We start from the raw sequence: 13,714 nt of genomic DNA, 5'->3' as shown, positions 1-13,714 counted from the left end.
CTGAAAGGTCATGAGTTTCTCACTTTAAAATTTCTATCTTTTTTCTTTTATCTTGATGTCTTTCCCCCTTCCCCACTTTGCTTTTGAATATTACCCTGATTTGCTTTACCTTTTTAAAAACCTAAGTTATATTTGTGGTTCTCACTGTGTAACAATAGTACCCGTATTAGGTAGAAAATAACAGCTTTCAACACCGTCTATGTACTGATGATTTTCAAGTTTATGTCTCTAATCCCACCTGTTTCCTAAGCTCTGGGTTCAAGGAAATCTGGAAATCTTTCTCTTTTTTAAAAAATATTTTGTTTATTTATTTGGAAAAGACATGAGTTAGATTCCTGGGTTGGGAAGATCCCCTGGAGGAGGAAATGGCAACCCACTCCAGTATTCTTGCCTAGAGGATCCCACGGACAGAGGAGCCTGGTTGACTGCAGTCAATGGGGTGGCAGTGAGTCAGACACAACTCGGTGACTGAACACCAACACCAACATCTATTTATTCATTTATTTGGCTGCCCTCGGTCTTAGTTGTGGTGCACGGTGTCTTTCGTTGTGGCACAGACTCTAGTTGCGGCTCGTGGGCTTAGTTGCTCTGCAGCATGCGGGATCTTAGTTCCCTGACCAGGGATCGAACCTGCATCCCCTGCAATGCAAGGCGGATTCTTAACCACTGGACCACCAGGGGAATCCCTGCATTCTTAAATGTTGCTAATGAATTAGATAAAACAACAACCACGGTAACATTATGGGATCCAAACCTATCTAAATCTGTCTGCAGAGGGTGACTGACATAGAGATGGAGAGGAAGAAGGATACAAGCCGTGCTTGGGGAAGGAGCACTGCTGGAATGTATGTGGGTATGAGTGGTTGCAAGTCCGGGGCAATAAGACACAGAACTGGATAGGGCTGTACAGCCTGAGAACTGAATCTACTTATAGGAGTTCAGACCCCATTCTGTGTACTGTGGGGAGTCTGTGATTATGGAGGTGATTTGTTGAAAACTCTGTTCTATAAAGCAACAAGATCCCCTAGAGGAAGGAATGGAAAAGGTTGTTGAGTTGAGGATAGAGAATGAGTTAAGAGTGTTGCAGGGAAGATCCAATTCTCACTCCAAGTTGCACGTGTTCTTTGATTTGCTTTTTGTTGCTTTTGTTGTTATAATCATACATAATGACTTGCCTCAGGGAACCAGCCCCGCTGGCTGAATATGAAAACCAAAGTGCAGGACCCTGTCCACTGTGGATATCTACAGGAAGAAAGAAATTAACACACCCCCTCCCCAGACTTGCCATTCCAGAGGATATTTGCAAAATTGGTTGTTGTTGTTTAGTCACTCAGTCATGTCTGACTCTTTGTGACCCCGTGGACTGGAGCACGCCAGGCTTCCCTGTCCTTCACCATCTCCTGGAGCTTGCTCAAACTCATGTCCATTGAGTCGGTGATGCCATCCAACCATCTCATCCTCAGTCATCCCCTTCTCCTGCCTTCAATCTTTCCCAGCAGCAGGGTTTTTTTTTGTTTTTTGTTTTTTTTTTTGTTTTTAATCAGTTGGCTCTTCACATCAGGAGGCCAAAATTTTGGAGCTTCAGCTTCAGCATCAGTTCTTCCAATGAATATTCAGGATTGATTTCCTTTAGGATTGACTGGTTTGATCTCCTTGCAGTCCAAGGGACTCTCAAGAGTCTTCTCCAACACCACAGTTCAAAAATATCAATTCTTCGGTGCTCAGCCTTCTTTATGGTCCAACTCTCACATCCGTACATGACTACTGAAAAAAACCATAGCTTTGACTATATAAACCTTTGTTGGCAAAATAATGTCTCTGATTTTTATTATGCTGTCTAGGTTTGCCATAGCTCTTCTTCCAAGAAGCAAGAGTCTTCTAAATTCATGATTGCAGTCACCATCTGCAGTGCTTTTGGAGCCCAAGAAAATAGTTTGTCACTGTTTCCATTGTTTCCCCATCTATTAATGGGCTTTTTACTTTGCTTCCTCACTTCCCCCATCTGTGTTCTATAAAAGAACTTGGCCTCCAGACCCTAATAAGATGATTATTTTGAGACTTTCCAAAGTCGTATTCCTGTAGACTGCCAGGCTCCTCTGTTCATGGGATTCTCTAGGCAAGGATACTGAAGTGGGTTGCCATGCTGTCTTCCAGGGGATCTTCCCAGAGATCTGTGTCTCTTACGTCTCTTGCATTAGCAGGTGGGTCCTTTATCCCTAGTGCCCCCTGGGAGGCCCTGTCTCAACACCTCATCTCTCAGTTAATTGGCCTGTCATGCAGCAAGTAGGGCGAACCTGAACTCAGTGACATGAGGATGCTACAGGGATTCAGGGTGAAAACTGATGAGGGTCTGAACCTGGACTAAAACAGGGCTAGAGAGATATATGAACAGTCAAAAAATATTCATGTTTGGCTAAAAATAAAGGTTTCTTCCCATTTGTTGAAAAGTTGATTTAGGATACTGAGGTCTAAGTCACAGACAGACCACTAACTAGTTTTGTGGCTTAGGGCCAATCATTCCTTTTAAACTTTAGCTTTTCTTCTGCCACATGGTGACAATGATAACTGTCCTGTCAACTCAGGATGCTGCAGCAATCCAGAGAAGCAGAGAGCCTGAAAGAGGAAGTGGTGGAAGTGATCTGGGGGTATGGGGATGCACATGCTAATTTATTTATAAGCACGGGCTGTGTAGGAAAGGACAAGATTATCATGGAAGTGGTTTTTATTGGTATAATCTTAGCCAGTTCTGGGATTCCACATCAGTTAGGATTTTAAAAACATAAGGAAACATGAAAAATCATTATTTAAAAGAATGATGATTTTTTTTTTTAATTTATGTGAAACAATAGCAGCATCCGGAGAGGAGAAACTTCCTCTGTTGCTGTGAGTAGTGACAATCACAGAACATGCTGAGTCTCACAGCTGCTTCTTGTTTTAAAAACATTTTTCTTCGTACTTGATCTTTCTTGCAGCAGGTGGGATCTTCATTGACGTGTGTGGGCTCTTTTAGTTGCAGAATATGGGATCTAGTTTCCTGACCAGGGATCAAACCTGGGCACCTTGCATTGGGAACACGGAGTTTTGGCCCCTGGACCACTAGGGAAGTCCATTTACAGCCACTTCTAAGCAAAATGGACCCACCCACTATCTTGAGTTGAGGGCTCAATTCAAGGCAGCTGCATTTGATACCTCAAGCTACATCTGACCCAGCAGCAGCAGATACATCAGTGGTCTAAGATGTGCCTTGTGTCAAAGAGACTCTTCCAAATGGAAACAATGGTAATTAACTGGGCCAGGAGGGTAATTTATACAGGAAATTTGGATGAGAAAGTAAAGCATCCCATCTGTGGCATAAGGACCATGCGGTAGATGGGTAACATGGCAGAAGGGGGGTGATGGTAGAAGGAAGATGGTAGAACACTAGGGAGATGGTCCAAGGTCTTTTACTTCCAGCATTTCTGGAGTTACTTTAGGTCAAGAATCACTCTTCTGCTGTATTTTCCACGAGGCCATGTCAACTTTCATTATTTTGTTCTGTATAATTCCATTCAGTGGGAGTCCTTAAAATAATCTTCACCATTCACTTGAGTTAGCCAAGCTTCCTGAAACCAAAAGGCTATATAAAAACACTGTGCCTATTCATCTGAACTGAGAACAATCTTTTTTGGGGTGTTTGAATTTAAAACAGAGGTCATCTACAATTTTCTTAAATGGTAAAGTTAGATGGTATGTGACTGGATAGACTCAGAAGTTTAGGTTAAACATTAGAAAAATGCTGTTATTTCAAATTCCTCTTTTATAGAAGGGCCATTGCTTTAAAAAAGGAAGATGTCTTAAGACTAGTCATGTCAATGATGATGAAAACAAGGCTGAATTAACTCATGAAATTGATGGTGGAGTGGAATAATCCTGGGCTTCAGTCAGAAGCCTTAACTTGAAGTCCAGGTCCTATGACTTCCTGGTTGGGTGGGCATTGAGGTTGCAGGTAAGTCACACAGTCATGCAGGACCCCAGGTGTTGAAAAATGGAGATGTGATGGTGTTGGCCCTTCTATAACAACAATGATGATAATGATGGTGTCATAGGAGTCCATGAGATAAATTATGCAAAGTTCCTTATAAATAAAACTAATCAGTATTGTGAAATTAAGAAATTAGAGACTTCCTTGGTGGTCAAGTGGCTAAGACTGCTGTACCGCTAGGCTCCTCTGTCCATGGGATTCTCTAGGCAAGAATACCGGAGTGGGTTGCCATGCCCTCCTTTAGGGGATCTTCCTGACTCAGGGATCCAAAGTGGGTCTCCCACACAGCAGGCAGATTTGTTACCATCTGACCCAGCAGGAAAGTTGGGAAAAAGGATTAAGAGGCTTGATCAAAGTTGAAGAGCTTGGGGTTCAAACCCAGGTCTTTTGGGCTCTGCATTGTATGGGTGATTGGCTCATCCTAGGATGCTGAAATGGATGGGCTGCCATGATCCTTGCAGATTGCCCACTCTAGGCCTTTCTTTTTGGAGAAAAGGAATCTGAGGTCCAGGGCAGTGAAGTGACCTGCCCAAGGGCACACAGCTAATTATTGGCGAGATCAAATTCTCAGACTTGGGCCTCTGACTCTCACAGCAGTACTAGGTGACATCTCTGGTGTGCAGCTATTCTGCATTTCCATGTGCTTCCACAGATAGGCTGTTGAGAATTACAGGGAAAACTTACCCTTCCTGAGGGAACAGCTGGCATGCGTGCTGTGCTGTCTGGAACAGCCCCACACCCTGGGTTTATGGTGTTTTGCCTCTGGCTTCTCCTGGCAGTGGGTAGCTGTGGCCCAGATTAAACAAATAAGGGAGTTCACTGAAAATCAACCCCTCAATTCTTGTGGATCAGCCACTTCTAGCATGAATGTTACATGGTACTGCACCTGGAAGGGAGCAGAAATGACACATTAATATGCTCACAATAGCCAGTTTGGGCGGAGTTCTCATCAGGTATCAAGGTCCTTTAATTGTCATAGGCTACCAGTTAGTCGATTAAACCCATTTAACCGATGAGGAAACCGAGAACCAAGGACATTAAGAAACTTGTCAGTGTTGAAAAAAAAAAAAGCCTCATGAGTACTTGAGCCAGGTTATAGCCTTCATTCTCTGGTATGTTTGATGCCAAAGTTGAGATTTGTAATCACTGCACACACCTGTGCTGGACTTGTACCCATGGGAATGCTGGGTGGTCGGGAAATAAGGCAAAGTTTTGCCTTCATGAAACTGATAGTCTCACATGGGATGCACAAGTGCACAAGCATGATTAATTAAAGCACTTGCTATCTCAGAGGGAGCGCTGACTTTTTCTACCAGGCCCTATTCTAGGAGATTTATGAGAATCACCTTTAATTTTTTTTTAACATGGCTATTCAGTGAATTTTTATCTGCATTTTACAGATGAGTGAGAGAGGTAAAGCAGATGACCAAACTTTATAGTTTATAAGTGTTAGAGTCTTGATTCAGTCCAAGGTCATAGTTACTATGGTCAAGTTAAAAAAAGGAAATGCAATGCGAATCTGAAAGGAGAAGTCTGTGGGTTTGAAAACTTGATTACACTAAATGCTTTGAATCTATATGACTTTGATAGCTTTTCCTGCCAACCTCAGTGATCTTGAAGAGCAGTGGATTGCATGGTGTTGGAGGTAGCATGTTGTAATCAAAACAGGAAGAGAATGGATGCCAGAGCTCTGAATTTGAGACCCTTCTCTTCCTCCTGGTGAACTGTGCAGCCATTGTAACTTGGCTGTTGTAAGCCAAGAATACATTGGCTCTTTCTTCTGTGTCCTGCTTGCTGTCACTGAAAGGAGCTCATCAGTCAGTCAGTTCAGTCGTTCAGTCGTGTCCGACTCTTTGCAACTCTTTGCAGCATGCCAGGGCTCCCTGTCCATCACCAACTCTCAGAGTTCACTCAAACTCATGTTCATTGAGTTGGTGATGCCATCCAACCATCTCATCCTCTGTCATCCCCTTCTCCTCCTGCCTTCAATCTTCCTCAGCATCAGGTCTTTTCCAGTGAGTCAGTTCTTCGCATCAGGTGGCCAAAGTATTGGAGTTTCAGCTTCAACATCAGTCCTTCCAATGAACATTCAGGACTGATTTCCTTTAGGATGGACTGGTTGGATCTCCTTGCAGTCCAAGGAACTCTCAAGAGTCTTCTCCAACACCACAGTTCAAAAGCATCAATTTTTTGGTGCTCAGCTTTCTTTATAGTCCAACTCTCACATCCATGCATGACAACTGAAAAAAAACACAGCCTTGACTAGACAGACCTTTTGGCAAAGTAATGTCTCTGCTTTTTAACATGCTGTCTAGGTTGGTCATAACTTTTCTTCCAAGGTGTAAGTGTCTTTTAATTTCATGGCTGCAGTCACCATCTTCAGTGATTTTGGAGCCCCAAAAAACAAAGTCTACCAGTTTCCACTGTTTCTCCATCTATTTGCCATCAAGTGATGGGACCAGATGCCATGTAAGGAGTTCATAAACCTGGTTTATTTTTAAGATATTTTTTGTTTTATTGCTTGTGTCTGGGAAGATACCCATAGGTACTAACAAGCCCCACAAAGACTGGAGAACTTGTAAAAGCTTTATAGAAATCTCGAAGTTATAGGGCTAGTTCTATTTTTTCTCATATTCCTTTCTTAGGCATACTTAGGTAATTATTCATCAATTGATTTCTCTTTGGTATTACAAATGTCTGCTTCTTTAATTCCTCAAAATCTTCAAAGAAGGAAAAGAAGAGAGTTGTTTTCAATTTGGCCAGCTATATTTCCCCAGTAGGGCTTCCTTGGTAGCTCAGTGGTAAAGAATCCACCTGCCAGTGTAGGAGATGTGATTCAATCCCTGGATTGGGAAGATCCCCTGGAGAAGGAAATGGCAACCCACTCCAGCATTCTTGCCTGGAAAATTCCATGGACAGAAGAACCTGGTGGGCTACAGTCCATGGAGTCGCAAAAGAGTCAGACATGACTGAAGTGACTTAACAACAGCAACAATTTTCCTGGTGAGTTTCCTTTCTTCTGACTTTGTGACAATGAAAATAACAGTTGTCTGGCCAATGCCATTGGTTATTAGCTATGTGATTTGGGCAGGTCTTCTTTTTTGGGCTCCATCTTCTCTCTCTCTCTCTCAAACTAAGGCTACATAAAATCACTGGTTTGCACATTGAATTGTGCACTCTCAGAAATGGTCATCACGAGCTATGGATTTATTGGATAAGATCTGGAAATCTGTACATTAGACAAGTTTGAAGGCTGAACAAAACCATGCCTTACATATATCTATTATATGTGTATAAGGATGCTGTTGTAAATTATGAAATGCAATTTAAAGTATTACTGTAATTTTACTAATTTTGGCCACTATGCTTTTCTTAATTAAAATGCCATTAAAACTTGTTATTGAATATTTACTGATTTTGATCATCATGATTTTCTTAATTAAAATGTAATTTAAAATGTTCTTGAACTTTTGTTCATTTGGGTTATTACAATATTTTTAACAAAAGATACTACACATTCTGTTAATATGAGGAAGGTCTGAATGCATCTTTAATATTAGGAATGGGTCTCCCAAATGCAAAGGTTGGGAATCACAGGTCCAGATGATTTATTGGGTTCTTTCCAGGCCTAACATTTTGGGATCCTAAACCGCAGTGGCCAAAACAGTGGCCATTAAGCCACATGTAGCCATTTAAATTTAAATTAATTTTAAAAAGTGTACACAGTTGCACTTGCCACATTTCAAATTCTCAGTAGTCACATGGGTTAGTGGTCAGTGTTGGTAATAAAACATTTCATTGTTGAAGAAACAGCCTTTTCTTGGAGAACTGAGTGGTTTGTTTATTTTTTTGCCTTACTGAGCAGCTTATGGGATTTTAGTCCCCTAACCAGGGATCTCAGCAGTGAGAGTGATAAGTCCTAAACACTGGACCACTGGGGAATTCCCTGAGTGATCGTAATAACATGTTGTCCTTGCAATGAGATGGTATATGTGCGTGTGTACACTCAGCCGTGTCCAACTCTTTGCAACCCCATGGATTACAGCCCACTAGGCTCCTCTGTGGAGAAGGCAATGGCACCCCACTCCAGTACTCTTGCCTGGAAAATCCCATGGAGGGGGGAGCCTGGTGGGCTGCTATCTATGGGGTCGCACAGAGTCGGACACGACTGAGCGCCTTCACTTTCACTTTTCACTTTCATGCATCGGAGAAGGAAATGGCAACCCACTCCAGTGTTCTTGCCTGGAGAATCCCAGGGACAGGGGAGCCTGGTAGGCTGCTCTCTATGGGGTTGCACAGAGTCGGACACGACTGAGGCGACTTAGCAGCAGCAGCGGCAGCAGGCTCCTCTGTCCATGGGATTCTCCAGGCAAGAATACTGGAGTGGGTTCCATCTCCTCTCCCAGTGGATCTTCCCAAGTCAGGGATCGAACCTGCATCTCCAGGGTTGGCAGGTGGATTCTTTAGCACTTGAGCCACCATGGTCTTAAAACATAATTCTTAGAAGAATATGAGTTTGAGGCTTGAAGGCACTTAGCCTTTGGTTCTGTCATTGAAGGGAATTAAGACACATGCTGCTAGGCGTGTCTGATGGATGGGTCCACTCTTCATGGGAGAGTTTCTTTTTGCACCTTTGATTACACTGGGTAACATGATGCTCGAGAATAGCCGTGCACGCCAGCGAGTGTTGATTCAGCCACACCCCAAACAGCCTCACCCACCAGATGACTGTGAAACTCAGAAGCCTGTGCCCAGGATCTGGAGAAAGCCAGACATCAGGATTTTGCCAGTTACTAGCCCAGAGGAGCCACCAAGAAGAGGAAGAATGGAGAAGCCATCCAAAGCCAAGTAATATATTTCCTTTTGCTAGCAAGGTTTCTGGGTGTGGCCAGAGCCAAAGGGCCGGGAGCTGGGAAAGGAGGGCCTCCCTTCAAAAAATCCTTAAAGATTAACTGAGACTTAAAGCTTAGGAGGGAAAGTTCATGGGCCAGAAAGGATGGCTGGGTCTGACCATGCACTTAAAGGGCTTCCCAGGCAGCTCAAGTGGTAAAGAATCCACCTGCCAATGCAGGAGACGTGGGTTTGATCCCTGGGTCAGGAAGATCTCCTGGAGAAGGGAATGGCAACCCACTCCAGTATTCTTGCCTGGAGAATTCCATGGACAGAGGAGCCTGGCAAGCGACAGTCCATGGGGTCACAAAGGGTTGGACATGACTGAGTACATATATGCACCTAAGAGACAGAATTTTCCCCTTCTGATGAGAAAATATATCATATTCATTGTAGAAAACTTGGAAAATATAGAAGCTATGAGGACTTTAAAAATCACTCACAGTATCACTGGAGATAACCACTGTTAATATTCTGAACATTAAAAAAATTCCTTTAGCTCTCCCAACTGAGCCATAAGGTGAAAAATGAAAGCAAAAGTGTTAGCTGCTCAGTCCTGTTCGATTCTTTGTGATCCCATGGCTCCTCTGTCCATGGAATTCTCCAGGCAAGAATATTGGAGTGGGTTGCCATTTCCTTCGCCAGGGCATCTTCCTGACCCAGGGATCGAACCAGGATCTCCCACACTGCAGGCAGATTCTTTACAGTCTGAGCCACTGGGGAGTTATAAAGGGTTAACATTAAATGCTTTGTATTTTCAGAAACCAGGCCCTTTTCTGATGTAATTGCACTAACCTATAAGGCCAGCTTAAACTTGTGGTTTCTTTTCTTGCTCTGGCCATCTCTTGCTTCAAAGTCTCTTCTCTCATTTTGTAAATAAGAAGTGGGGTCTTTTTAATCCTATGGTCTCATTCTTGGACCTGCCTGGGGAGTTTTGCTGGGGCTCAGTCTGCACCCCTATGGCCACAAGGGCCTTGGGGAAGTTAGTCGTGTGTCCAGAACAAGCCTTCGCTCTTCATTTGGCTTGGGGCTGGTGAAAAGGGGTGGGATGATGAAAAGCGGTCTAAGCACATTTGATTGTTTCATCTACAAAGCAACTTGGTAGAATTAGCTGGGCACATCGTCAGCTCTGCCTGGGGACAGGATTGGGGTAATGGTATACAAATGGGCTGCTGAATCATCTTTGACAACTCAATCATTTATTAAATATATCTGTTACGAGTACAGCTCTTTACTAGGTTCTGGGTCCACACACACGGATCACCCAGATCTTCTGTCAGCGCTTGCAGAGAAGTGGTATCGATGAATAGCAAAGTAGATGACTATGATGCGGGTGCTGTGAAATTATGATAGGAGTAGGAACCTGGGTGGGAAGAGAAATTTCATCCATTTTGAAGGATCAAGGAAGGCTTTTCAGAAAAAGTGCATCTAAGCTGAGAAGTGGAGGGTGAATGGAAAAAAACATTCCTGAATGTGGAGAAGGTGAGAGAATGTTCCAGGTAGAAGACACAGCAGGGGTAAAAGCTGGGAGGTGAGAAAGCATGATCGCTCTGAGAGGACAAGTTCAGTAGGGCACATGCCATGTTTGTCTGCATATTTTCCTGGTAAATGCCTTACATGGTAATGTTTGCTTCCAGACTGGCCTGAGTTGATCTCTGATGGCACATTTCCCTTCCTCCTCAAGGGTTACTGTCACAGTTTCTCAAGAAGACCCAGGTGGGGGTTGCCTTCCTCAGGCAGCCCTGCTAGATTTCCTCTGGGGGAAAGAAACTCTCTCTCCTCTGAATTCCCACAGTGCTCTTGTCCACTCTCACTTTCCATTTTACAGCAGCTACGTCCAATGTCTCTCTTGCTACTTTCTAGAAGTCTGAGCAGACTGAGGTCAGGGACAGTCTGTCTTCCAGAATTTTACCTGGTGCCTGGAACAAAATTGCACATGCACAGCATATGTGTGTCCAGGGAGAGCTGTGCTCAAGCAAGGACTGGCCTTCTATGGGGCTGTCTTGTACTTCTTGAGATTTTATTTTATTTTTTTGGCCATGCTGCATGGCATGTGGGATCTTAGTTCCCCAAGCAAGGACTGAACCTGTGCAGCCCTTAAGTGGAGTCTTAACCACTGGACTGGGAACTTCTTTTTTTGAGATTTTATCACATCCTCTCTCCCTTTATAATCATTCTTTCCCTCTATAGACCTGCCCTGATCCTCTGCTATGGCCAGGCTCAGGAAAATTTTCAGAAGAGGATAATGACATTTGATTTCATTTGTGCATGCAAATTGGATGTGTCAGGATGAAGGTTTCAAGTGGAGTTATAAATAGTGCTCAGAGCAAGGGCCGTGCTGTGCGTGGAGAGAGAGTAGAGCTTCTCACTTGGGGAGTGACACTGCAGTGTGTCAGGGAGGGTTTTTGGCAGAGTTCATATCCAACCATTATGCATGTGTTTGGCTGCATTTATTGGTAAAATAATGAAATAGTTCTAAACCAGTGGCTGAGTGGGCTCCTATCTTGAACCCAATGAATGTCCTGACACCCAGGATCCACTGGCATCCGGCAATTAATGGGTTAATGCTGATCAAGGCAGGGTGTCTCCAGGGTCCTGCACCGGTGCCACGTGGTCACCCAGGTCAGTACCCACGCCGCTTTGAATATCAGCCCTGATTATCAGATATATGTCTGTCAGTGATAGTGAAGACTTTCCTCCTAAAGAAAGATTTGGGGTGGGAATGGCTTTTGATAAAAGAGAGCTGATTAGGAAACCCTATACAGGAATGAGTCCAACCCTTGAGTTAATAATGGACTAACAGTATCACCCTAGGGATGTTGCTTCACCTCTGCTTCTCTGTTTTCTTGTCTGCAAAAGAGGGAAAAGAATTCCTTCCTGTTATCCATCCGTCCACCCATCCATCCAACAACCTGCTCATCCATCCAGCAAGCAACTGTGCATCCCCAACCCGGAAATGTTGCCTAATGCTGGCCAGACAGATATTTAGGGAGTTCAGTTTGGGAAACTGGTCACAAATCTAGTTTTGAAGGTTGAATGAGATGTCGAAAGCACAAGCCTTTCAAAACAGTGGAGGATTTCACTTATGGTGAGCCCTCACCACATCAGTAGGAACGTTACTTCTGTGGTGTTGACTCAGGCGGCAGACTAGGGCATTTTGGTGCAATTTAGCAGCCAGGAAGGCCTTTTAGGTCTTCACCTATTCATGTCATTTGTAGAATCCTGCCTCTACCAAAAGACTATGAGTCAGTTTCCATTTAACTAGTATTTGATAAGAGCCTTCTTGTTCCAGATACAGTTTTTTTTCCCCAAATGAAAAGAACCTTACAATTTTTGCTGATTGTAAACATAATGCACAACTTTTATAAAAATGTAAAACCACACAGTAAAAGGTATAACTGCTGCTAAGTTGTTTCAGTCGTGTTCAACTCTGTGCGACCCCTTAGACAGCAGCCCACCAGGCTCCCCAGTCCCTGGGATTCTCCAGGCAAGAATACTGGAGTGGGTTGCCATTTCCTTCTCCAACACATGAAAGTGAAATCGCTCAGTCATGTCCGACTCTTTGCGACCCCATGGACTGCAGCCCACCAGGCTCCTCCATCCATGGGATTTTCCAGGCAAGAGTGCTGGAGTGGGGTGCCATTGCCTTCTCCTAAAAGGTATAAAGATGAAAGTAAAATTACCCCAATCCTGCTTCCCAGAGATTAATACTCATCTTTTTGATGAAAAATCCCTTCAGGCATCTTTCTATGCTGATATGCATTTTTAAAAACATAGACTGAATTGTGTTATACATGCCATTCTGTAACCTACTTTTCCTCTGAATGTTATCAACATGCACTGAAAATTCCATTATCCAGTAGGTGATTGAAAAGAAGTGTTTAATATTGAAAAGCACTGTGACTTTTATGGTTTCTTTTCCCATATCGTACCAAGATTCTGTGAGAGTTAAATCCTTTTCTTGCATTTTCTTCTTGAACTAATCAAGTCTGTGCTTGTGTCTTGTATGGTTCTTTTTCAATTCAATGAGTACATATTGCCCTGTCGTTGTTAATGAATACCTGGTACTCCACTGTATATACAAAATACATTTATTTAATTAGCCTCCAGCTGATGAATATTTGAGTTATTTCCCATATTCGGCTAACTTAATCATTCCATAATAAACATCCTTGTGTATTCAACTTTGTTCCTTGGTAAAGTTTTATGATCTCATCCTCAGGATAAATTTCTAGAAATGAGACTGGCTGAGGTCAAAGGTTTTTAAAATTTAACCTGTATTTGAATCAGGGGCTATTATGGGGCAAGAGAAGTTGTGGAAACTCGAGGCTTAGCTGGGTTGATGGGACTTCAAACTCATGGCACAATCATAGAACAGTCCAGAAAGCAGACAGCCGAAGAGTGAATGCTTTTACGTGAAATGGTCACTGAATGTTGGAAGCAGTTTCAGAGAAAGTGAGTGAAATGATCTTGCTTTGGAGTCCTTAAAAATAGCTGGACCTTCATCACTGAGGTTACCTCTTAGAGAGCTCTGCTTAAAGGCAGTTGGATGAATAGATTCTTTTTGTTCAACAAATACTTCATGAGTGCCCCTTCAGTGTGCGGCATGGGGCAAAGCCAGGGCAGCAGGGGTGGTCAGTCCATGGGGGACACAGCGTGGCCAGTGTGAACTGCAGCTCAGAGTGGGTGTGCTCCGGCCAGTTCTTGGATCCTTCTGTGACTCTACGGCTTCCTTTAAATGGATGGGCACACTGTCTGGCCCCCGAGGGTTGTAATCCACTTCAAAATCGAGGATTCGGAGGG

At 43.4% G+C, this 13,714-nt stretch overlaps 1 protein-coding gene across 1 annotated transcript in view; it reads left to right on the top strand.

The window, feature by feature from the left end:
• Positions 1-8,474: 8,474 nt before the first annotated feature.
• Positions 8,475-13,714, top strand: part of FER1L6 (fer-1 like family member 6) — a 173,224-nt gene continuing 167,984 nt past the window's right edge. The window contains exon 1 of the mRNA XM_002692627.6: positions 8,475-8,869. Within this exon, the coding sequence (XP_002692673.5) occupies positions 8,616-8,869 (254 nt within the window). The 5' untranslated portion in view covers positions 8,475-8,615. The remainder of the gene's footprint in view (positions 8,870-13,714) is intronic.

The sequence above is a fragment of the Bos taurus genome, chromosome 14, assembly GCF_002263795.3.
Source record: "Bos taurus isolate L1 Dominette 01449 registration number 42190680 breed Hereford chromosome 14, ARS-UCD2.0, whole genome shotgun sequence".
Classification (NCBI taxonomy): Eukaryota; Metazoa; Chordata; class Mammalia; order Artiodactyla; family Bovidae; genus Bos; species Bos taurus.
This window is presented reverse-complemented; position numbering and strand designations above follow the sequence as displayed.